We start from the raw sequence: 25,741 nt of genomic DNA, 5'->3' as shown, positions 1-25,741 counted from the left end.
TCCTGCCCCTTAATGCTTTTGAAAGCATGGGGGCGGGGGACTGAAAATTAAAAGTAGGAACTGGCTCTTAAGAAAGGGCTTCCCTTGATTTTTTTTGTTTTATCTGTAACTAGCACTCAAGGGACTATTGCCAAAGGCTGCACCTTATAATTTGAATTAAAAAACTAAACGTTTCAAGTCACTGACTTAACCGAGATTGGTGTGGAGTTGCACTAAAATCTGCAGCTGCAGAAACTTTTCTGAGCCCAGTATCCTTCCTCCCCTGACTAAACTGGGAAGTATATCAACTCAACTGTTAATTAAAACTGGCACAAATAGACATGTATGTCTATCACTGCCCCTTCTAGACACAATTTGCCTATGGTTAGCTAAGATATGGTCACCACCCTACTTTTCTCTTACATTGAGGCTAAGTAGCAGACATTTGCCTTTCACCCAAGTTATGGAACCTTCTAATTCCAACAACACAAGTTCTTGGTTTCACCCCCACAGTTAACTGAGCTGTCTGTAATCCCTATCTCTTTCTCACTAGCCTAGTGGAGGGAAAAGGCCAGCAATCCACTCTGACCTATCAAACATTCATTCCTCGTTAAAAAATTAACTGACAAGGCCATGTAAGTCACTTTCCAGCAGGACTGCTGTTGCTACCACCTGGCTAGTATATGGAATCATAACTGCTCAATTGTCATAGGACATGCTGTAACAGCAAATCCCTCTTTTGCTCCAGTGGCAGGGGCCTGTGCTTTCAGAGGAGGAAGTTCTATTGTCGAGCTGACTCTGGCATGTATCATAAAAATACCACCCTGTGGATTTCTCCACTCCTGTTTAGATAATGCCTGGGCTGGAAGGGAATGGATTAGAGTAGTTAGGGCTCTTCCATCTCTAACCCTAGGATTAACCAAACATTTCACAGCCCATAAGTGCTTCTTACCTTCCAGACAGTTATTTGTATGTGGCTGGGTTGAGCAAAAGTATGGATGGTCCTTTCGAGGAAGACTGTTGCTGGAGTAGAACATGCTGCAAAGTAAAAGCTAGACAGTCATTGCCCCTGTAATGGTTACCCACAGGACTTTCTAGTACATCAGCTGACATGGGTGGAGTCAGCTTTGATGGTTGGTGGTGGGCTAGTTCAGCCTGACTGGCCTGGACAATGGCAGTTTGTGTGTGTCAACCTCTTACAAGTTTCTCCATTAACAATAGGAGTTACATGGACTAAGTCTGCTTAGAACAGTATCATTATAACTTCAGCAGAGAGAGAGGGTTGGTAGTGCCTGAGTTTAGCTTTTTACAAGCCTAACCCTTTAAAATTGCTCCTAGCTCTGGAGAGTGAATGCCATGGGGTAACACAGAGTTCATATAGAAACCTTCCTACAGGACAGAAGCAGTGTGAAAGGGCTATGGCTGTATTTTTAAGCAGCAGCCAGGGAAGTTTTCCACTTCGAGTCTAAACATTCCATAACGTCCCAAAAAGGGAATTTTTCTTAGCCCAGTTTTGTTTCTGGGGTGTGCATTGTTTGCTGCATATGGTGTGTAAAACATGCAATAAACTGCAGTTTACAGTCCTGAAATCTCCCCCCCATCCCCAATGGAATGTCACAGATTATTGCTCAAGCATTTGTGAATCCTCCCTGGGCCAACTAACGCTAATAGGGATACAGACTACACAAGAATGGTGGAGTTGAAGCTTGCACTGGAAAGGGCGTGGCTCTCCAATGCTGGTAATGTCAGGGTCCAGATGCTGAAGGAAGGTGGCCCTGCTATCTTCAGAGTCTTCATTGAAATAGCAGCAACCGCCCAGGGTCTAATGTCCCCTATTACTGCAGGGACCAGAGTCCTAAAGTACCATTTCCATATTCCTAGCATTGCTCTGAAGCTGGCGGTGGTTTCTTGGCCCAACTGAACGGGGTGGAATTCCACAGCAGTTCTAATTTATTCTGCTAAAAGCTAATGGAGAAATGGGTCCTGGGACCAATGATCTCCTCAGTTTGTCACATAGAAAAATAGGCCCAATTTTCTTATTTATATATCATCACAAAGGAAGGACAGTGTGGGACTACAATGTGGTCTCGCTGCCCATGTCCCGAGGGTGCTTTTCTGTGTCACTGTCTTCATAGTCCGACTCCATCTCTATCTTCACCTGGGGCACGGCGCAGAGAGGGTTTCGGGAGTAGTTAAACGCAGGAGATGATGGGCAGGAAATCTTCAGGTGAAGCGTAATACTGGAAGGGAAGAAGGCACAAAAAAGGAGTTACAATCCATGAGACTGGGTTAAAGCCATAGTCTTTATCTAACAGGGGGGTGGGAGGGGAGGAAATCCTGAGATCTAATCCCACCTCTGACACTGGCTACTTAGAGCTTTGGACAAGTTCTTCGTGGCTCATTTTCCCCACCTGTATAATGAGGAGCTTGTGGGGAAACCTGGATCCAAATGTGCAGCCTAAGCCCAGCTCTACTACAGAGAATACCTGCCTCACAGAGGTCTTGAGAGGATTAGTTAAGCTTTGTAAAGTACTTTAAAAGATGAAGAGTCCCATATATTAATTCATGTTCAAATCTTTTTCAAAACACTCCCTGAGCTGCTCCATGTTTTCTGAGCTCGGGAGGTAGAATAAAAGGACAGAAATCTAATAAGAAAGAAGGAAATGCTGTGCCCATGTGTTAATCTATGGAACTCTCAGCTACAGGATATGACGAGAAAGATAATGTTGTTGGCCAGCTGTTCAAAAATGATACACACACCTAATTGTAAGGATGTTAAACTGAATATGATCAGAATTTCAAGGGCTATTGATTCTCTACCAAATTCATGGCTATAAAAAACACGTTATGGACCGTGAAATCTGTATAGAACAGGGTAAAAGCACACAAAAGACCAGATTTCACAGGGGAGACCAGTGTTCCTCAAATTGGGAGTCCTGACCCAAAAGGGAGTTTCAGGGGGGGGTCACAAGGTTATTGTACGGATGCCGCAGTATTACCACCCTTACTTCTGCGCTGCCTTCAGAGCTGGGCAGCCAGAGAGCAGCGGCTGCTGACCAATGGCCCAACTCTGAAGGCAGGAGCACAGAAGTTAGGTTGACAATACCATACCAGGCCATCCTTACTTCTGTGCTGTGGCTGGCGGTAGCTCTGCCTTCAGAGCTGGGCTCCCAGCCAGCAGTTGCCATTCTCTGGCCACCCAGCTCTGACAGCAGAAGCAAGGCTAACCTTGCAACCCCCACCCTCCACAATATAAATATCTGAAATCATGAAATTTATGATTTTTAAAATCCTATGACCGTGAAATTGACAATGCCAATGAAGTCCTCTGCCAATGAAGTCCTGCATGTTTCAACTGGGACCCAAAAATGAAGGCTTCCATAATGATTGGGCACGTCTAAAAATTAAGCCAACATTTTCACCACACACCTCAAAGAAAGGCAAGTATCTCCAATATACAGAGGGCTAAATTAAGGCGTAGAGGCGCTACGGTCAATGGGACTTGTGCTCCTAAGTTATGTAGCTACCTTTGAAACTCCCATCCTAGAACAACAAAGCCTTAAGCTTTCGTATGCACTAGACAATCAACAATGCAAATCCCATTGGCTGGAGAAATTCCATCACAGCGAACAAAACCTCAGCATTTAGACAGGACACACGTGAAGTGGAGACAATACAAACGCGTCTCATTGGGTGCAAATGTCAACCAGGCATGTGCACATGAACCAGAATACTGGAACTGACCCCAAACCAAAACCCCAGATGCCAGGAGAGACTGCAGTGCTGAAAGCATCCTGGCCTGACTGGTAAATGGATTACACCCTTCCCCCCCCCAAAAAAAGCCAAGGCATTAGTAAACATTTCATGGTACGATCCCTCAGGAACCACCAGGCCCAGAAACTCTCGCTATCCCCCCTCACTATATGTCGGGATGCCGGCTAACCAATGCACTATAGAGGTGTGTACTAGCTTTGGGGTGCTAGAAATGTCAGACTAAGAATCACACCGTTCAGCTTACACTCATGCATGGCCACTGCATCTAATACTTGCAGAGTAGCATCTCGGCCTGCGACCCAGCCAGTCAACACCTGCACCAGGGCAAAACAGTCCTGGGGAAGAGCAGATCCAAACTCTGTGAATGGCCCGCCATATTTATTGTAGGCCCAGCCAAAACCCTGGCTCTGAACTTTGGCGGATCTGGACCTGAATGTTGCAGCTCAGGCCCGTTTCTTTCTATTTCAGTGTTGCCGACTCTCATGATTTTATTACAGGTCTTGGATACCTGATGTCTTCCTTAAAGCCCCAGCTCGTGGAATCATGTGAGTAGGTGAGAAGCTCAGCTTTCATTAAAAATAGAGAGGAAGTTTCTAGCACTCATGGCTGAGGAGAAAGGCAAGAAAATATGAACCCTAAAGACTCTTAAAAGCAGAAAGAAAAACAAAACCAAAATATTTTAATTTCATGCTTTTTAAGCCAATTTATGATTTCAAAAGCCGGGGGCTGGCAATACTGCTATTATGCAGATGCAGGTGCTCTGAAGTGAAAGGGCTTCAGTATCAGGGTCAAAAACTTCACGTGAAGCAGGAGTAAGACAGGAACAGAAGAAAGGAGGAGACAGAAGAGAACCGGAGGTTCAACAATCCAATGAATTCAAAGTGGGACCACAAGTTATTCAGTCAAGTAAGCGGATAGTCTTCCCAAAATGAGTTCCCAAAATCCAGCTGGATGGTTGCCGCATGTAGCACTAAGCATTAAAGTTCTTGGAAAGGAGGGATTGGAGACAGGATTCCTAAGAATTTAGAGCCAAATCTTACAAACTCCAAACTGCCATCAAAGGAAGGATCAAACCCAATGACAATCTGGTCCATCCCCTTCGCCAATGCACAATTATTGTCTACAGCCCATTTCCTAGTGCGCTGCCCAGTCTAGTTACAAATGGCCCAAGTGAAGGGGCTCCCATCCCTTTACCCTCTGGAGAAGATTCTGCATCTCACTGCTGGGAAGCTCTTTCTTGGTATTCAGTCTAAACTTTCCCTTTTGTAACTCCATTCCATTTCTCCTAGACAGGTCTACTGTACCACACTATATAGTAGAAGGAAAATATGAACAAACCTTCACCTTATACTCAGATCACACCTAATCTGAAGATGGAAAAAAAATTGGTACTTAATAAAACAACCTTAAAACTTGTCTTGTTCCTTTCTAGGCATTTTCACCCAGCCAACTAGCATTCTGCTCTGTCTTACACAGCCAATCATCCCTCCAGGTATTTATACAACTATCTACAGGCATTCATAGCATTAGTGCCCTAGATATTTACACCATAGCATCTGAGCTACTTGCTGTTGCTTTGACAGGGTTCATTCTGGGCCCAACTGTGTTAAACTACCAGATGGGAAAGCGTCTTCCTGGGATATTTCTGGCCCAACAGGGAAGTGGAGATACTAGAATTTTCACAAGTGAATGTTCTGTCCAGCAAGAGTTCCTGCCCAAATTTTGCTGAGTTCTGGATAATTCGGCCCAGTATCTGACCTGACCTCTAGGCCTTTTGACCTTTCCCCGTCCCAATAAAACACCATCTGATTATTGGTAAATGGATTACACCCTCCACCCCCTCGCCCCCCCCCAAAAAAGCCAAGGCATTAGTAAACATTTCATGGTACGATCCCTCAGGAACCACCAGGCCCAGAAACTCTCGCTATCCCCCCCTCACTATATGTCGGGATGCCGGCTAACCAATGCACTACAGAGGTGTGTACTAGCTTTGGGGTGCTAGAAATGTCAGACTAAGAATCACACCGTTCAGCTTACACTCATGCATGGTCACTGCATCTAATACTTGCAGAGTAGCATCTCGGCCTGCGACCCAGCCAGTCAACACCTGCACCAGGGCAAAACAGTCCTGGGGGAAGAGTGGATCCACACATTTGCAGAGTGGCCAGTGGAGCGTTAGCTGCAGGGAGAGGAGAGTGTGCCAATGGGGCTTGGGTCTCCACGTGCCAGTTTGGAAAGCGGAGACATATTGCATGACAAAGGGGATGCAGAAACACCGTATTACCTGCACTTGCCAGATACACAGACAGCCTGGGGAATTCGCTACAGCAGAGGTCAGTGCTCAGCAGCGCAAGGAGCAGGAAGGACATATTTTCTATTACGTGCAGCATTGTGCAACCTCTCAGGTGCATTCTGGTTGGGCTTTCCCTTCCGCCCACTCCTTTCTCTGACTGATGAGATCTGCTATGGCAGCGTGGTCTGCTATGATCTAATAGGCCATAGCAATAACAAAACCTTAGAGGACTGGAATAGCGGGGGAGCCCTGGGCTGGAACAGCAGGGGATTCCATGAGTTAGGACTGTGGTGCACTGGCAGAGCTGGGGGGAGGGGAGGGGGAGATCCCAGGAGTGGACTGACACAGCAGGAGGTGCTACAGATGAACATGCCCCCCATGTTTTGATAGTGTCAGCGTTTATGAATAGCATAATGAATGGTGTGTGGGTGCTGGGTGCAGGATTGGTGACCTGTGATATGCAGGAGGACAGACTAGATGATCTGGTGATCCTTTCTGGCATTAAACTTTATGACCTTTAATAGCTGTGACTAAATGACCAGGCTGTTTGGAATCTGTCTGGCAATGCAATAACTTTTGAAGATAAGGCCCAATTTTCTTCTCGTCTGCACCAGTCGGTGCAACTGTTTACGTCGTTTTTTTCCCCTTGGTTTTGCACAGGTGTATCTGCAAACCCCTAGTGAAAATGTGCTGCGCCGATGTAAAACGTGAAGCTGGGATAAATTTTCCAGGATTATGTTCTTAGTAAAGCCTAACTGCTGCCCCCTAGTGTCCACTTTTTGTTATAGACAATAACATCTGGACAGCAGTGCAATGTAGGTATGGCACAGACATATCCCTATTCAGACCCAGTTCTAGAGGGTGGGCGTGGTTGCCAAACCACTATGCTGCTCACTAACTGGCTGGTTTTAATTTTTGTTCGGCCACTGAGGAAATTGGTGGAAGTCAGGAGGGGGCTGAAAATGTTTTCTACCCTGGCTTGCAAAACAGCAAAGGCCGCTCATGTCTCTGTTCACCCTGATTCAAGCCAAGTTCTCTTTAGCTTTGGGAGAAGAGCACCACTTCACTCTCTCTAACGAGCGTAAAAGAAACCAGTGTTTAATTAGAAAAAAAACCCAACAAGTTTCCATACTTATGTTACAAATGAGACCTTGATTATGAAATCGGAAAGAAAAAAAATAATCTAATTTGCACCCTTCACTTGTTCGTTTCTCTCATTTGGGATAATGAAAACACACCACTCAATTTCATTTTTGCTAACAATCAGGTTCTGATCAATTTCACCTTCAGGATCTCATGCATCAAATCCAATGCTGCAATCTTTATTTGAATAAAAGTTCTATCTGATCTTTACGATGTCATGTTTCAGAACAGACTCACTGGAGTTACACCAGAGCTGAATTTGACTCGTGTTTCAGAACCTAGCTAATGACATACATTTGGAATGGTGCAGCACAAAAGCTACAAGCCAGAAAACTCTGAATGCAAGACTGATGTCTTATCTTTAACTCACCCTGGCTCCCGTTTGGAAGTTTAACCTCTGCTTACCTATTTCCATAAATCACGACATCCAAATATAGTCACACTAATGGGAAAAGACTGCAAGGCCCTGTACACAGAAAGAAGATCCTGACAGCTGGTACTACACATGCAGTACACAGAGGAACATCCATCTCCGTTTTCTTTGTGGGCATCATGAATTTCATGCTGCTGGGTACACATCAGCCTATTTGATAACTGGGACTGGTGGACAGAGTCAATCAAGGCAAAGGAAGGCCCTGCCCCCTTCACTGAGGAAGGGGGCCCAGAATCTAGAAATCCACAGCTCATAGGGGACAAAAAAAGAAACAGCAGGGACTGGTGTGCAGGTCACAGCCCTGGAGGCTAAAGTCCTCTTTTTATCTGCAGAACAGGGGTAACACTGACCAGCTTTTCTCACCCTTCCTTGGAAGGGCTCACTAGGCAAGAGAGGGAGGAAGCTCAGTCCTTGGTTTCTCTACCAGTGAAGGGATCAGTTCATGTCAATTCTCTTGACAGTTTTGAAATGAGACTGAGATCTCCCAGCTCTGCCAACACAGGCACCGCGGGGCCAGCAGACAGCAACAACCTATGCTGGATTTGAACCAGCGACTGAGTCAACCTCCACTGTGGCTTTTGTCAGTTTGCATCATACACTTGGTCTGGTTACAAGTGATTGTATGATTCAGGGGACCTAGGGTCTTTTATTTCCTACTTTATCGACAGATGCTATTAACAGACACACACACACACACACACATCCAACCCCCTAACTGAAAGCAGACCTCATTTCTCCAATAGACTGTAGCAGCGTGTTGGCTCATGCAAGCACCATCAGCCATGGTACGGGGCCACAGTAGAAGAGACTGAAGAGAATCACAGATCTTTAAAGACAGTCTATTTTCTAGCCTGATCCGCTGGCCGACGTAGTGCTTCCTACAGCAAGTTAGACAGTGATTTTTATCTAGCTTTGTTTTAAATCTCCCAAGCAATGGGGTGACACCACTGCCCTTGAGAGGAGATTTATACCCTTTCAAGTATGTTCTCTCAGCAATGATGGGGAGTTATTACAGCTTGTGTAGACATACCCAAGTTAGCTTTAATCTAGCTTGCTTGGGTACTGGAGCAGTGGAGCTGCTGGCTGCTTGAGGAGTTATCCAGGGTTCCAGATGGGCTTGTACAGCCCGTGCTGTTGCTGTTTCACTGCCCTGGTATCCGAACTAGCTAGATTCAAGCTGGCTCAGATATGTCTGCTCAAGCTGCAGTCATACCCTGGGATTGCAACGGAGACACACCCATAAATCACCCCTTTGCAGAAGGCAAGCACAGGCCTGATGCCCCATTTAAACCCCTGTGATTTAAGCGGCCGATGGGTTTGTGCTTGCCCCCTCTGCACAAGGGTGAATTCCACCCACAGAGCCCAGGGTTAGAATTTTTCTTCCCCCGATCAGCCTGAATTTTCCCTCCCTTCACTTCACCCCGTTGCTCCTAACTAAACCCTCTCGTTGCCTGAACCAATTCAGATTCCTGCCTGGCGTTCACACCCGTGGAGATGCCGCACTCCAACAGGTTTGGGGGCAGGGCTTAGAACTGGGGAGGGATGATGAGCCTGTTAAATGTCATTTACCTGCGATCCAAGTCTGAACCGTTAGGAGAGGAATCAGAACGCAAAGCTCCAGCTGGAGGACCTCTTTCCTGAAGGGAAACACAGATGCACATGAAACCGTTTCAGGGTGAGGAAGGAACAAAACAAAAACCAAAAATCCCCCAAGACCATCCCAGTTAGAGGGAAAAGGCTGGCGCTGCACTGTGGAACCTCCAGCAGCTCTGAGACCTCAACCATGAAGTTCAGTGAACTTGCATGGTCATCTCTCTCCACCCACTAATTGGGCGGAGGAAAAAAAACCCATTGGAAATGCTGCATTTTTAAATGAATACGGCAACAAAGGGGCGGGGGCGTCAAAGACACAAATGAGAGTTAAGCATCCAACTCTCCACTGAATGTCGAGGTGCTTGTGTGTCTTTGGAAATCATCCCCTAATTGATGCAAAAGGGAAGACCTGGCTACAGGAATCTGCTGCTTTTACCTCCCGTGCGGTCTTTGAGTCCTGATTCACCTGACTAGGTTTTCCTTTTAAATTTCTAAACCCACTTTTTCAAGCATGGGAACCTCAAGTTAGGGATTTAGGAACCCAAGTAAAATGTTGCTGAACGCCTCTAGCACCCACGGATTTCAGTGGGAGTTGTGGAGGCTCAGAAACTCAAAGTCCAGCCACTTTTATTGAGGTGGCAAAACGTGGGTTTAGGGAGTTTAACTTTGGGCAAATAACAAAAAACTAGAGGAAAAGCAAAAAGGAGCTAATCTCTGAGAGTTAGTAAATGTAGGGTCAAAGGGTACAATTTTTAAAAGTGTCTAAGTGACTTAGGAGCCCAAGTGCCATTTTCAAAAGTGCTTTTGGAGTTAGGAGCCTAAACTGCATTGAAAGTCGATGGAAGCTAGGCTCCTAAATCACGTAAGTGCTTATTCTTTGGGGACAAATCTTGATCCCATTGAAATCAGTGGCGAAACACTCCCTAACTGCAATGGGAACAGGATTCTGCTCAAAGAATTGGCATTGGTTTCCTCACAAACAGGAAAAATAAATCCACCAGCTAGCCACAAAGTCAACACTCTGTAGGCCTGAGGTTTAACCTTTCAATCCAGATGCAAACTGCTCCTAAGTTCAGGGTTGCTGGGATCCTCTTGATGGAGAACCATGAAGGAAAGGCATGTTTATCAGACAAAAGGGAAGGGAAGTTCAGTGCACGTCACTGAAGATGAAATTTAATAGTGAAAAGTGTAAGGTGATGCATTTGGGGATGACTAATAACAATTTTAGTTACAAGATGGGGACGCATTGGTTAGAAGTTACGGAAGAGGGGTTCTTGTAGACCGCAGGATGACTATGAGTCGACAATGTGACGTGGCGGTGAAAAAAGCCAATGCTGTCTTGGGATGCATTAGGCGAGGTATATCTAGTAGGGATAAGGAGGTCCTGCTTCCGTTGTACAAGGCGCTGGTGAGACCTCATTTGGAGTACTGTGTGCAGTTCTGGTCTCCCATGTTTAAAAAAGATGAACTCAAACTGGAACGGGTGCAGAGAAGGGCCATTAGGATGATCAGAGGAATGGAAAAGCTGTCGTACGAAAGGAGACTAGAGGAGCTTGGGTTGTTTAGTCTGACAAAGCGAAGGCTGAGAGGGGATATGATTGCTATCTTTAAATATATTAGAGGGATTAATACAAGGGAGGGAGAAGAATTATTCCAGCTTAGTACTAACGTGGATACCAGAACGAATGGATACAAACTGGCCGTGGGGAAGTTCAGACTTGAAATTAGACGAAGGTTTCTGACCGTCAGAGGGGTGAAATATTGGAACGGCCTACCGAGGGAAACGGTGGGGGCGACGGACCTGTCTGGTTTTAAGATAAAGTTAGATAAGTTTATGGAGGGAATGGTTTAATAGTAAAACATAGTAGTCAAGGAAAGCCAAGCAATGGTGGGTAAATAGTATAATGGCTAACGGGGTCGGGCTGGAGACTCTTGCCTGTATGCTCGGGGTCTTACTGATCGCCACATTTGGGGTCGGGAAGGAATTTTCCTCCAGGGCAGATTGGCTGAGCCAAGGTTTTTCGCCTTCCTCCGCAGCATGGGGCAGGGATCTCTAGCAGGAGGGTCTCTGCCGATTGAAGTCACTAAAAACAGGATTGGGGACTTCAACAGCAGAGTCCAGGGAAGGGGTAGGGACGGTTTTATGGCCTGCAGCATGAAGGGGGTCAGACCAGATGATCATAATGGTCCCTTCTGACCTTAAAGTCTATGAGTCTATGAGTCACAATTCAATCGCTGGCCTTCCTGCTGAGATTGCCACTAAGCTAGTGCCAATGATGATGCTGGCCTCTATCCACTGGGAACAGAACTCGACTCTTAGCTTCTCTTTTATAGGCAACAAAACACCCCTCAGATGGTATCAACTCTGCATCACAGTCTAGCCAGGCTGGCTTCAAACCTGTCTCCTCAAGCCAAAAGGCTCTGTGCATCCTATTGCCAACCCACTGATCAGTAGAATTTCTCCACAAGGCTGCAACAAAAATGGAGGCCAATTGCCTCAGTGACACTTGAAGGACAATGGGTCAGAGGATTGATCCTGAAAGGAGTTTCATTCTTGGAGAACACACTTGGGAGACTCCGGGCTCATTGGAAACAGGACTATTTAGAGAGACAATAAATATCCTGAATCTCCATCTAAATAGGAACCGGAAGCCATAAATGGGGTGCCATTTGGATAAAGCCTGGAGTCCGCATTAGCTGTTGACAATGGCAAGTCCAATTCACCTCCCAACAGAGGATTAAATGTTATGGTCAGGGGTTTTCAAAGCAGCCTAAGCAAAGAGGTGCCCAAATCCCATTGGGAGTTGTGACCTTAAGTACTTTAGTCCTTCTGAAACCCCATAAGAGATTGTCCCATAGAGCGACCATGAGGAAAGAGAGAAGAAACCATAAACAATGACAGCTACAGACAACCAGACGTGAACGCTGACCATTTATGTCTCTTCCAGGAGAAGTAAAGGCCTTTCCCTAATATCCCAGCTTTTGCTTTTGCTGGGATATTAGGGAAAGGCCTTTACTTCTCCTGGGTCACTCCATGTGTCAGGATACCACAATGTGGAATAATTTATCGGTTCTAAGAAGTTCAGCCTCCATATGACTGACAGCAGGGGACTCTCATGGGATAAGGTGGATCAGATGGACGTGAGGGGCCAAAGTCAGGACAGTAACTGAATCTTACGCCTTCCACTGCGCCCCTCAGTGTGCAGCCTGCACCAACTGAGACTCAGGCAGTCAGACATGTTGATGGGTAACTTAACACTCCCCAGACATCACCACATCTGGATTTTGCTCACTGAACCTGAGGGATTCCAGGAGGGTGAGTGGAAGATGGTGTAGATCACACAGTAGAGTATGCCAGCTTTTAGTCCTCAGACTCCACCTCGGAATCTGGCTCATTGAATTTTGGCCCAGCCCTTCCCCTCATGGGGCAGCTGAGTTGCCAATTCCATTACGAGCACTGCTAGGAACTGGATGCAAGCGCTGCGCCTCCAGCCCACTCACATACAAGAGAGACAGGCGCAGCTACCAGCATTGCAGAAGTTGGACCTTTCAGGCGCTTGGAGTGGAGCGGAACTTGGGAACGTTCAGAAGCAAGCGTTGGCTCCCCACCAGTCTCCCCCACAGAAAAAGGCACATTCCAAATAAGCCAGCCCTTTACCAAAGTGACAAGGTAACGTTTTACTGAAGGACTCAGGCGTCCCTCTGATGTGCAGTAGCCTGGGACAGGAGAGATGGCAGAGGGGGAGGGCTATTAGCACAACTATCTTTCAAGAATGCAAGGGAGTCACCTTTAATCCGACAAATGCACGGGAATCCAACGTCTATTTTGCACAAATGCAGCTTTGGTTAATGATTTTCCTGGGCTGTCACTGCTTCCTGTACCAGGCTGCAATGGCAGAGGGCCCAGGACCAGAGAAGACAGAATGAACGTTTCCCCCAAAAGACCTGTCATTTCAGGTGCTGAGCACCCGCAGTTCCAACAGAGCTCGGCACGGGCCCAACACTCCTGAAAACCATGTCTGAGGTGCCCGAAGTTGGGCAGGCAAAATCAGAGGCCCCTTTGGCTGTTGGTCACTTGCCTGTCGTCCCACAGGGAGACGGTACTGAAACGAAGGCTAGAACCCAGGTCTCCTGAATCCCAAACCATCTGGCATTTTTTAATCTTTAACAACAGCAAGCTGCACTTTCAACTTCGCCAATGAACTTTGTGCAACACTTTACACCCATTAACTAACAAAATTCTCATCCTCCACCCCTGCTGTGGGGTAGCTAATAGGTTATCCTCTGCATATTTCCATATGGGGAAATAGGCACAAGAAGGTTCATTCTCTATCCAGTTTCTGATAAACGCACCCATCACTATGGTCAAGTGACTTGCCCAAGGGCATGCAGTGTGTCAGTATCAGAGCCAGGATTAGTTCTACAGAGTTCCTGGTTCTTGATCCACCTGTGGGCTGGTAACCCCAGAGGAACAGGTTCTTGTGAGAGGTTTCTGGCATTCCTAGGCCAAGAATGCAGAGTTTTCAGGCAGCAAAACAATTTTAAAATCAAGTTTGGATTTAAAAAGCAGCTGAAGGATCCGTGTGTGTTCTTTTCCTCAGCCTGTTTGCGGATCTCTTATCTACACATATCTACAGCTTCAAAACAAGCCAAGCACCTGCAGCGGGTTACTTTGATTAGTCACAAAATAGACCAAGATGTTGAGGGTTAGTAAATGGTAATAACGTTAGAACCTAAGCACTGTACTTACTGGTAATGCAATGGATACCATTTTGGGGGTCTGATTGGACGGGTTCCATTGGGATCTTTATAACTGAGGGTGTTGGGAACCGAGGCTAGGAAAAGAGTGGGAAGAGCCAGTGAATACAATGATTCATACAGACATGTCCGGGGTTAGCATGCCTGAAAACATACTCATGCCCTTCCGCATTAAATGGATCATTCTCATGCATGTGGCAGAAGGCCAGAATTTTCAAAGGAGTACCCAGTTCCCATTGAAAATCCCATCCTAGGCATCTATGTATCTATGCATGGTGGAAAGATCAGCATCAGTAACACCAATTAACATTAATCAGGGTAATATGTTGCCTGCCCATAACAATAGCTTACATTTCTAATACCATTCATGCTAAAGGTTCCCATTAACTATGGTAAAGCCATTTATCTGAAGTGTTTTGGGGACATCAGAAACATCTGGCTAAACAAAGGGATTGGATGAGAGAGTTACATTACTTGGTAAATAATTCACATAAGTGAACATAACTAAGATTAGAATAAGCAAGATTTCTGGGTCAGAGATATTTGGATAAATGAGATTCTCCTACACACAGAAGTCACCCTCCACTAAAATGCAGCCAGCTCTGGGGGGAGGAAGGGGGAATGTGGCAGCTCTTTAACAATGAATGCTATGCATCAGTTTAAGACAAAAAGAACAGGAGTACTTGTGGCACCTTAGAGACTAACAAATTTATTAGAGCATAAGATTTCGTGGACTACAGCCCACTTCTTCGGATGCATATAGTGAAGAGAACCATTGTATCCAATTCAAACCGCAAGGGGAGACTACACAGGTAGAATCAATTGGGAAATAAACCATGGAGTAAAGCTTGGATGTGTCTTCAAAATTTCATCCAGATGCTTAACAAAAAACACAAGGAGTTTGGCGATCAGTTTATGCCCAAAAGCATAAGCCCTAATGGCCCTTGTAACTTTTACCTTAGCTTATCATATAACTGTCACTGACAGTTTTAGTCATATAAATGCCTCCTCCTTTAATTCTTACTGAGAAAATTGCTTCAATACTACCCTGCAGAGGTGAGTTCCACAGGTTAATTATGTGTTGAATTAACAAAGTATGTCTTTCTATTCATTTTAAGTGTGTTGTTTTTGAATGGATTATCCTAGCCTCTTGAGTCTCCCACTCGACTGAAGTCCTTCCCTTGAGGCTTCTAGTCATTTTGGTTGCTAGGTCTTTTGAGGATGAGGTGACCAAAACTGAACACAACATTCAAAACATATTTGAAATCATCCTTTATCTCAAAACTGCTTGCCCAGGCCCCTATTCGAGACAGCGCTCAAGTCCCATTGAAGTCAAAAGGACTTAAGCACATGCCTCAGTGCTTTCCTGAATCGGGGCACCCGTTAGGTGCTCTCCTTCACCCTTCCCAAACGTGCTGATGGGCAGCCACAAATGGGACCCTGGGTGCCCAACTCCAATGGAAGCTGGGTGCCTACTGCCCTTTGTGACTCTCCCTTTTACGGGGTAGTGTAGTTGGAGGGGTTTGATTGCATTCAGTACCCAATAGTCCTTTCTGTTCCTAGCCCTTTGCTGACAGTCCAGCCATCAGATTTTTGTTTTCCCTTCTCTTCCATTTATATAACACTAAGTGGTGCTAGTCACTGTTGCATTTTGCCTTAAAAATCCTTTACTGGAAGTGCAGCAGTCTCAGAGATACAGTCAGAAGAAGAATCCACAGGAGGGGTTCCATTAGCTCCCAATCTCTATCGATAACTCCGCTAAGGATTTTCAAGGCTAACGCTGGCGTTTTGGTAGTTCGGCCACATGCTTTTATTACTCAGGTGACAGAACGTCTCTCTTACGTACAACTGCATGCAGCCTGCAGCAAGGGCTCTAGACATCCCTTGAGACACGTGCAAGACTGTCAATAGCGCTAACAGATGTTCTGCATGTATCCTTATTGTGGGGCTAATGGATTTCCTTAGCCTGGAGGTTATTTATTGTAACCCTGCAATAACATTTGGAGAGACTTGGAACTAGGGTTGCTAACTTTCTAATCGCACAAAACCGAACACCCTTGTCCCGCCCCCCTACCCAACCCCTTCTCTGAGGCCCCACCCTTGCTCACTCCAACCCTCCCCACTCTATCACTCGCTCTCCCCCACCCTCCCTCACTCGTTTTCACCGGGGTGGGTCAGGAGGTTGGGGTGCAGGAGGGGATGAGGGTGGGGGTTGGGGTGTGGCCAGAAATGAGGGGTTCAGGTGCGGGAGGGGGCTCTGGGCTGGGGTGTGTGGAGCCGAGGGGTTCGGAGTATGGGAGGGGGCTCTGGGCTGAGGCAGGAGTGTGGGAGGGGGTACGGACTCTAGGCTGGGGGTGCAGGTTCTGCGGTAGGGCCAGAAATGAGGGGTTCAGGTGTGGGAGGGGGCTCCAGGCTGGGGCAGGGGGTTGGGAGGGAGTGCGAGGAGCAGGATCCAGGCGGTGCTTACCTTGGGAGGCTCCCCAGAAGTGGCAGCATGTCCCTTGGCTGCAGCTCCTAGGCAGAGGTGCGGCCAGGCAGCTCTGTGCAGTGCCTCCACCCGCAGGTGTCGCCCCCACAGCTCCCATTGGCTGCGGTTCCCAGCCAATGGGAGCTGCGGAGCCAGTGCACGGGGCAGGGGCAGGGGCAACACACGGAGCCCCCCGGCCGTCCCTCCGCCTAGGAGCCAGAGGGACATGTCGCTGCTTCTGGGAGCTGCGCAGAGCCAGGTAGGGAGCCTGCCAGCCCCGCCAACCGGACTTTTAACAGCCCGGTCAGCAGTGCTGACCGGAGCCACCAGGGTCCCTTTTTGACTGGACGTTCCAGTCGAAAACCAGACACCTGGCCACCCTACTTGGAACACAAACTGTATTTAAAGTGTGGTTCTACTCAAAGAGTGACTGTGTAAGAGATGGTACCTCATTAGCAGATCTGCTCCCTGTTTGTATTGGAGGCAGCCCTGCTCAATTTAGTACTATAAACAGGTATTTACTGATTTTGATTCCCGTTATCCCTTCAGAGCCAACCCCGCCCTGAAAGAGGGAGCTGGATTGTATTGCTTCTTCTGCATCATCTACAGAATTGTTTAAGTTGCAATCAGTTGCATTTGGGGCTCCTCACTGAAGGACTGCGCAGGGTGTCAGTCAGGGGAAAATGTGGCTTTATTCCTGGGAGATGTGCAAGTTCCCAGTTGCAAGCGTTGGCAGGTTGGGAAAAAAAAACCTTCTCAACTTGGAAATTGAGCACACTGAATCTGGAAATCAAGGAGACAATAACAACACCACCTACCTCTTCTCAAGCACCTTTCATGAGTAGATCTTAAAGCGCTTTACAAAGGAGGTCTGCATTGTTCTCTCCATTTTACAGATGGGGAAACTGAGGCACGATAATGATGGACCCTCACAATATCGTTTGGACAGAGCTATTTTTCAGAACAGAACTAAGGGCCTCTTCGGTGAGTGACATTAACATCCCTGAACATCTACAACACTAATGGACTGTAAGCCCCTTACTGTTCCTCCCGAGCATGGACACACCTCATCCTCACTCTCCTCTTCCCCTTTGTTGCCTTTCTTCTTCTTCTTCTTGTCATCTTCCTTCTTTTTCTCTCTCTCGGGGATGATGTTATCAATCCAGGCCAGGTCGTGTTGGGAAAAGACGAAATCCAGCATTTTCCTCACTAAGATTAAGGCTAAAATCTAAGGGAGGTGGGGGTGAGAGGGAAGGGAGAGAGATTTAAACAACCGCTCCCAGCGCGGACAGAGCAGATCCAGATTCGGGACTAGATTCCATTGAAGAAAACAGGCCAGACTCCGAATGGCGCTACAGTGACAAAACAAGGTGGGGGAGGGGCAGTTGTGGGGCCGACCAGTGCAGAACAGAGAAGGGGGCATGGAGCTTCTGGCTGAGGGCACCAAGAACAGCTGCTATCCTCTCAGGACGCGCTATGGAACCTTGGCGGCCCCACAGAGAACCGTGGCTGGTGACGCAAAACACTCCCCATGCGGGAAACTTTAGGGAACTTAATGGATCTGCATCAGAAGGGCTGAAGTGACTCGAACCAAGGGATTCAAGGGATGTCAAACCCCAGACTGACACCTCCTTTCATCTTTGGAGAAGGCACCTGCTAATACCTAGGGTGACCAGATGTCCCGATTTTATAGGGACAGTCCCGATTTTTGGGTCTTTTTCTTATATAGGCTCCTATTACCCCCCACCCCATCCCGATTTTTCACACTTGCTGTCTGGTCGCCCTACTAATACCGGTCACTTCATGGAGTGCTGACTGCATCCCAGGAAGACGAGCTAGTCTCCTTAGTTCTAACTCAAGGATACGGTGAAAGGCTGAGCTAGAGGGAAGCCAGGAAGATCAGCTGATAGAAGGCTTTTGACACTCAGAAAAACAGACCTGCTGCCTTAAGGCTCTGGTCTTTAAAAATAAAGACAAAGCCCAGGAAGATCAGTGGTTGTATCCCTCTTGGGGATGGGGCAGAGGGGACTGCATGGGGACCCCAGCTGCTCACCCCCTCCCCACACCGTCTGTCCCAAGGATCTTCCGAGTGAGCGCAGAGGCCCTACCATCACAGGGAAGATAATAGCCGCCACAGTGGACTTCAGGATCCAGAGGATGGCTAGGCAGATGATCTGCACCAGGGTGAAGAGGTGGATCCGCCGCAGGGGCACATGGCGAAGGAAGGCGTAGTCAGGCTGGTGCTTGGCTGGCATCAGGAAGAGCTTGCAGCGGTCCCAGAACTGCCAGGGAAAAGCAGCATGTTATTCGCCATCCCTGAGTAAAGGCTGAGCTGGGCTTGGTTCTGAAACGAGCAACTGTCAAGTGCTCCATGCTGGCTGGAGAGGAGAGTGCTGCACGGACACCTGCTGAAGGTTTTGGCTCAGAATGGTCCTTACTTGGCCCCAAATTAGGCCAACTTCCCACTAAGTCCAATGGGAGATTTGCCTGAATGAGGACTTCAGCTCTAGCCCAATGGGCTGCTACAAAGATTTCAAGGCCAGAAGGGACCTTTGTGATCAGCTAGTCTGACCTCCTGCATTACACCACCAGAAAACTTCCCCCGAATAATGCCTTCTGAAGTAGATCAACTCTTTGTATCTTTTACACGATACGTTCTCACCTGGAGAGGGTCATTGCAATCCAGTTTGTGGTTGCACATGTTAAGACTGGGTAATTGGACCTCATGCTTCAGGGCGTATACTGATTGTCACTAGAGGTCAGGAAGGAATTCCAGCCCCCATCTACCTCCCTGCCAAATGTATCACTGTATGCGTAGCCAAGTGAATTATTGGGTAAGAGTTGCGGGGTGGGGGTTACCTTCCTCTGAAGCCTCTGGTATTGGTCACAGCTAGAGACAGGGGCAGGATCTGCTCTGGAAATCCTATGTTCTAATCATATAAAGCATTAGCCAGGAAAATGATCTTTCCTTGTTTGTGCAGTGCTAATACTCATTGGTGGTTTCCACAAACAAACTCTTCAGTTCGGATTTATGCTCCCGGGAGCTAAAGCTACGGCATCCGCCTTAAAATAGTTTCTGAAGTTCAGACCATATTAATCTGGAGCCTAATTTTAGCTTAAATATAGCTTTAACCTCCATTTCAAAAAACAACAACAAAAACCAACAAAACAAAGTGATTAAGACTCAGTGGGCCAAATTCCTTTCCGGTAACACCATTACAGTCAGTGACATTACACGAGGGATAAACTCTGTCCCACTATGTTTAAACTGAAATTATCCTTAGGGTTAACATGAATTGCATGTCAAAAAATCCTGGTTGTCATTTAAGGAATTGCTGTATATCATATATCCAGAGGGCAGCTCCTGTCCAACTGACCCAACCTCACTTCTATCCATCCACCCTTCATCACTGTAGTATCTAGCACCACAAGAGCTGGGATGTTTGCGTTCAGACACCACTCTGCAGAGCTCGGAGTGAAGCAAGCGGGCGTGAGTCCCATGGAGGGCTTTGCTGCATCCAGAGGTCCACTGCCAGCTAAATCCAGCAGCGCTCACAGAATGTTCCGAGAATGACCAATTCTTGGTGCTGAGCCAAAGGCTCTTTAAAAGCTCAACGTTTTAGTAATTTCAAATATGGCCTGATTAAATTTCAGCCTCTCCTTTCCAGGAACAGCCCTTAATCAGTCAGGCAATAAACCATGTGTCTGGATGAGTCAATCTCCCTGCACCTTGTAGTACCTTCACTCGGGCTCCAAGTTGTGTGTCAGTTTCCCAATGCAAGGCATGTCTGCAGTCGATGGGCAGGGGTGGATTATGCGCCGGAAGGGAAGGGGGATTTGAGAAAGCTTTTCCACCATAAGCAGAACGACGTTCATAGCATCAACCACTGCCTTCTCTCTCTCCCCCAAGCAGAGCTTTCTATAACTGAGAAAGGGCAAAGATCCAGAGACTCCCTGAAATTCTCTTACGGCCAATCTTCTTTATGTGGAAAACGCTCAGATACTATGCTGATGGGCCACAGTACCAAACCCTAAGACAGACAGAGGTCTCAGGAAATGTATCCCATTTATTCTCAGTGCTCTGAGCCTCCCCTTGACCACAGATCTCTCTAGCAGTTGGAAGGACCCAATTCCGCCCTTACCTATACAGGGGGTTGCCTGTGGGTCCATTCAGTTTCCTCTGCAGCCAACTTATTAGTATGAGCAATAGATGATTCCGTTTTATCGAAGTGGCATAAACAGATGAGGAGGAGAATGATGGGGACTGGGAATATGGTAGCAGCACATGAAGGGAACAAGCTCGGTAGCACAGATTAAATTCTTACCTGAATGCCATTCAGAGAGGCAACTCCCATGTAGAGAAAGACACCATACAGCACCGGCATCGGAATATACTGCGGGCAGAGGAAAAACAAGCACTCAGTGCTTAGATGTCTCCTGTGAACTACTGCAGAAAGGACATTTCTAGCTGTGTTTGTCCAGAACGACAACCTGGGGAAATCCTGGCTGAAAAACAACCCTGGTCCATAATCAAGCAGATAGATGCTAGAATGACAGGGTATTATCGATACCATATAGAGAAAAGGCATAACGAATGCCCGGGGTTGCTTCTGGGGAGATGCAACCACACGCTGTCCCTTACTCAAGTCTCAATTGAGCCCTACATTTGGAGGTTTTTTTCCCTTTTGTAAAAATGTTCAAAATTTTCTATTGCGCTTGACTTGAAGTGGCCCACATCTGAGCCGAGCACACAGGATACAGCTCTGATGTTTTGCGGAGGTCAAGCCAGACCTGTAAGGGGCCGTGTCACCACCTGCCCGGTTACTCTGGGTGCTGTGAAATGCTATGCTGGTCTGGCTCACAGCCCTGACACAGAGCGCCAGCAGGCAAGCATGCAGGTTACCCCCTGGCTTCCCCTGCCCAGTTCTTTTTTGCAGCGTGACCCCAACACCCTCCCAGTCCTGAATTCCCCCCAAACCATCTGCCAGCATGACACTCTGCTGATGTTCCCAGAACTGAGAGTTACTGGGTACATCTACACTGTGATAAAAGATCCATGGCACAGCTGCGGCTGGCCCAGATCAGCGGACCTCGGGCTATGGGGCTTTAAAAGGGGCTATAAAATTGCAATGCAGACGTTCGGGTTCAGGCTGGACCCTGGGCTCTGGGACCGTCCCTGACACACCAGCTCGTCTGCCTTGCCAGCAAACTCTTCAGTACTCTGCCAGGCTAAACCTTGCCTTCAGATAATAAACAAACAGTGACCCCCAAGTCTCAAGATCCCCAGAGACACTTCCCTGCAGCGTCCAGCCTCCTCCTGGGTCACTCACAGAAGTTTTTAAGTTCACTGCTCCTTTAAAGAGACATGAACAGCAGTTTCCTAATTGAATGGGATTTGACAATTTCAGTCACAGCACTGAATTGGTTTAAAGTAAAAGTGGATCGAGTATATTTAACAAAAGGACATAGGATTAAGGGATACCAACAATAAAGACAGAAAGGATTGCCAGCAAACAAAGGTAAACATACACTTCTAAAATGAAAATTTAATTTCAGCCAGTTACAGTCTTTGTCTAAGCAGGTTTCTCATCTATGTTCAGTTTCCAGAGACTTTAACCCCCTTGGTTGAAGGAACCATTTTTCTCAGATGAACAAGAGGCCTGGCCTCTTATCTGTCCAGTAAGGAATAATTATGGGGTTCTCTCCCCTTTCTTTTCACAGGCCAGTAAACCTTGGAAAAGTATTCTTTGACAAGCAAGCCTAGACAAAAGCCCCTTTCTGTGCTGACTGGTGTAGCCTCCATGCTGTCTTCCTCCCCGCGGGTGAATTTTACAATGCAAATATTCTCTTCCTGCACCTTCGATACAAATGAATAGTCCACTGAATTTGGCCACATTTGGGGCAAGGTGTTGGCCTCTTTCCTTCGCCGGAAGAAAACCTGTTTATCGACTCCTCCTCGAGATGCCTGGTTTAAACACATTTTAGTCACATATTTTCGGCATATATTTAAAGTCCTTTGTGGATTTACCATACACACATCATGCAATAATATTAACGATCAGTGAGTTATTAGTTGTTCAAGGATATATTACCTGCCACCTTTTGGGTAAATATGAAAACAGTGCGTTAGGTGTAGTGAGTGAGTCAGGCCTGACAAGAGATGCTGACATATTAGTGCAGAGGCAGATTACCATTTTGTGGGGCCCTGGGCCAGAGCAAGTGGGGGCTCCTCCCCAACTCTTCCACCTGCAGTCGTCCCTCCCCCTGCGCTCCTGCTGGGGAGCAGGTCGGGGTGTGGGGGCACCTATTTTTCCGGGGCCCATCAATTGGCCTGGGGCCCCTGGGCATGGGCCCCGTTGGCCCAGTGGCTAATCCACCATTGCATTAGTGAACCACCAAAGGCCACAATGTTTTACTACATTTAGGATCACTATTTGCTGTTTGAACAGGACCTAGAAAATTTGATGGTAACAGTTTGAAAAGAATGGCTAACACTCATTTGTAAACCCTGTAACAGTCAAAGCCATCCTGAATTTATTTGGTACTCATACATCAAGAAGAGATTACTACTATTATGGTCAACTGGTTAGTGTTCCTTCTATGAGTCAGAAAGAACTGCACAACTGTGTGTCATAGGCCCTATATCACTAAAGAAGATTCTCCTTTAGCTCAAGTGGCAAGGAGAAGAAGAATCTGCTTTCTCTCCACATGAAGTTCTGAGTGACCATAGCACATAGCATAGCGAGCCAAAATGGGATGGGAGCCAGGCTACGATCCAGTGCATGGGATAACATGCTGTGGGATTCCGAGACCCTTCTCTGACACAGTTATCCAGACGACAAAATAAGCGCTTTCCACTGTATCCCAACAATACCTCACTGGGCCATTATTTCAGCACAGACCTGTAGTCTGCTTGGTGTCTTATAGGTATCTGAATGCTGACTGGGCCCCTGGGCCTTCATCAGCAAACTGTGCAGTGAAGAATGTTGTGTGAAGTAGAAAGAGGAAATTTTACCTTCAGAATTGGAGCCAGGAAGACGGATATCCCAGTCAGGACAAAGACAATGATTCCGGTGACTCTCTGCTCCCTGGCAAAGAACAAAGACATGCAGAGTGAAATGTGGCATCAGGTAGGACAATTTCTTGTGTTTGCCTTATGTTCCTACGATGAAATGAATGGCTGGGACATTGAGAACCAATGGGTGTGTGTGGGGCTGCTGGCCTGTCTTCCTAGCCCAGGAAAGACCAACACCATGCCCAGTGTCTAGGAGCATGATTTATTCATTCAAACACAAAACTCCCAACCTAAGCAGGCCGCAGGACCCAGAGGCCTTTCCCCATGCATCTCTTCCCCCTAACTCCGGCGCCTGCCACAAGCACTAACCTCCACCTCTAGCTCTCCCTCCTCCCAACTGAGCTCTCTCAGCCCTTCATAGAAAACACCTGACCCCTTCCAGCTGGGTCTGATAATCAAAACAGGCCAAGCTGGCCGCAGGCCCGCTGGCCTTTAAAGATGACCCTGTTATAGTGCCAGATATCTATGGAGAGGAATCTAGACAGATGGACATATATGGGGATAGACAGCCAGCCAGCCTGCCTCTAGTTAGGTTTTCATTACAACATTCCTCTCTTCTGCTCTCTGCTTCTGTAGCAGTCTCCCTGGTGTGATCCTTAACTCCCTCCTACTCTGGTCTGTTTGTCAGCCCATTTCTTTACTGAATTTCTCTCCCCGTCTCACAGCCTTTTCTTTGTGAGAAATAAAACCCAGAAACCTTCGAGGTCTGAGTCGAACTTTAAAACCCACAGCATTTGAGAGGATTCAGTATTAGGCAAAACAAATCCAGAGATTGCCTTGACCCCACTGGTCCTGCAAACGCCCCAGTTTGTAACATTTTAGAGGGCCTTAAAAGCATTTTCGTGGCACTCCCAAAGTCATCACATCACCAGACAGGAGTTTAGCTAAAGAGGGAAAGCCCATATGTTCCACTGACTTTCAATGAGACTTAGCCTCCTTTTGAAGAAGGTTCTTTGGTAAATCTGCCAAATTTCAGCCAATCCTGGGCCTCTCCTTATTTTGCTGCTAGAGCTGCAGGGCTCCACATCTGTGGCAGGGTCTTTGGCTCACACTGAACTTAACCCTTGTGCATTCTTGCACACAGTATATTCTGGGTCTTTCCCTCTGCTGTGCTCCATCGTGACACATCTATTCTCAGTGGATAATGCTGCCACACCTTAAGCAACAGGGAGAGACCAGATGCTTGGGGACTCCACCAGGGATAGGCTGAAATGCTAGTGTGAGGTTTCCTGCTCATGGTCCATGTGGTCCAGAGCAGGAGCTGGATGGCATGGAGAGAGCATGGGAATTAGGGGGTTTCCATTTTAATTTGGCTGAACATTACAAGTTCCTATCATCTTCCTCCACACACACTGCCAACACAGCCCAGCCCCTGGGCCCGATTCTCCACATGTCTTACACCTTGTACTTTACCCCCATGCTAAGTGAGCAAGAAATGGGTGCCACACACTAGCACTGGTGTGGAGAGCTCTGCTCTGGGGGTGTTTTACAGTCACTATGCATGGGAGTCAGTGGCTACAAAAGACACAAAGGGCAGGGGAGAATCTGGACTGTTACTTAGGTCTGCCCCTACTGCAAAGAGGTTTGGGGAAGGTGAGGAGGAAAAGGGTTTGCATGCTGCACCCTGCCCATTGCGCCCAGAGGCTCTTAATGGAATCACTTTGCAGGCACCCACAATTTACTGCCCTGCAATGAGATGGTGCAGAATACAGCTCTTCTGTGGAACATCGCAAATCAACTATTGGAGGTGCTGAAAATGTGGCTCCCATTTCTGTAGCTAGAAACATGCCGGGATTACAACCTACCTGACGCGCATGCGGCTATGCAGTGCCCTTGGCCTCCGCTCTCCAAATCAAAGCAGCTGCACGCTAGACTTGGAAGTGAACGGATAGTGTCACGGCCTTGTGAGAGTCCTCACCTCACTCCCAGGAACTGTGGCTGCTCCCCTGGCGCGCTGGTCTCCGTCTCCATCTTTAAGCTGTCGATGTGGGCTATGGAAATGACCGTGGCAGCTACGTACCAAGGCAGCCCCATGAATGAGCACACGGCCATCAGGACCCCCACCCAGAACAAGTCCAGGTGATAGCCTGCCGCTTTCTGCAACAGAGTGGCAGAGCAGGTTTCTGGTTAGGCAACGGAGGCCTGGCCCCATCCTCTCTGCTCCAGAGTGTGAAATGTTTAACACTGCTTCCAAGTGGGGATTTTCAAGAGGAGAGCAAGGGAGCT

At 47.3% G+C, this 25,741-nt stretch overlaps 1 protein-coding gene across 1 annotated transcript in view; it reads right to left on the bottom strand.

The window, feature by feature from the left end:
* Window positions 1–2,130: 2,130 nt before the first annotated feature.
* SLC4A5 (solute carrier family 4 member 5) overlaps window positions 2,131–25,741 on the bottom strand; it is a 125,929-nt gene continuing 102,318 nt past the window's right edge. The window contains exons 21-28 of the mRNA XM_054018141.1: window positions 25,434–25,612; window positions 23,456–23,528; window positions 20,766–20,834; window positions 18,549–18,722; window positions 17,507–17,668; window positions 13,966–14,050; window positions 9,192–9,259; window positions 2,131–2,219 (exon numbers count right to left, since the gene is read on the bottom strand). Of these exons, the coding sequence (XP_053874116.1) occupies window positions 9,225–9,259; window positions 13,966–14,050; window positions 17,507–17,668; window positions 18,549–18,722; window positions 20,766–20,834; window positions 23,456–23,528; window positions 25,434–25,612 (777 nt within the window). The 3' untranslated portion in view covers window positions 2,131–2,219; window positions 9,192–9,224. The remainder of the gene's footprint in view (window positions 2,220–9,191; window positions 9,260–13,965; window positions 14,051–17,506; window positions 17,669–18,548; window positions 18,723–20,765; window positions 20,835–23,455; window positions 23,529–25,433; window positions 25,613–25,741) is intronic.

The sequence above is a fragment of the Malaclemys terrapin genome, chromosome 2 (assembly GCF_027887155.1).
Source record: "Malaclemys terrapin pileata isolate rMalTer1 chromosome 2, rMalTer1.hap1, whole genome shotgun sequence".
Lineage (NCBI taxonomy): Eukaryota > Metazoa > Chordata > Testudines > Emydidae > Malaclemys > Malaclemys terrapin.
The sequence above is the reverse complement of the archived record's forward strand: the minus strand, read 5'-3'. Positions and strand labels throughout refer to the sequence as shown.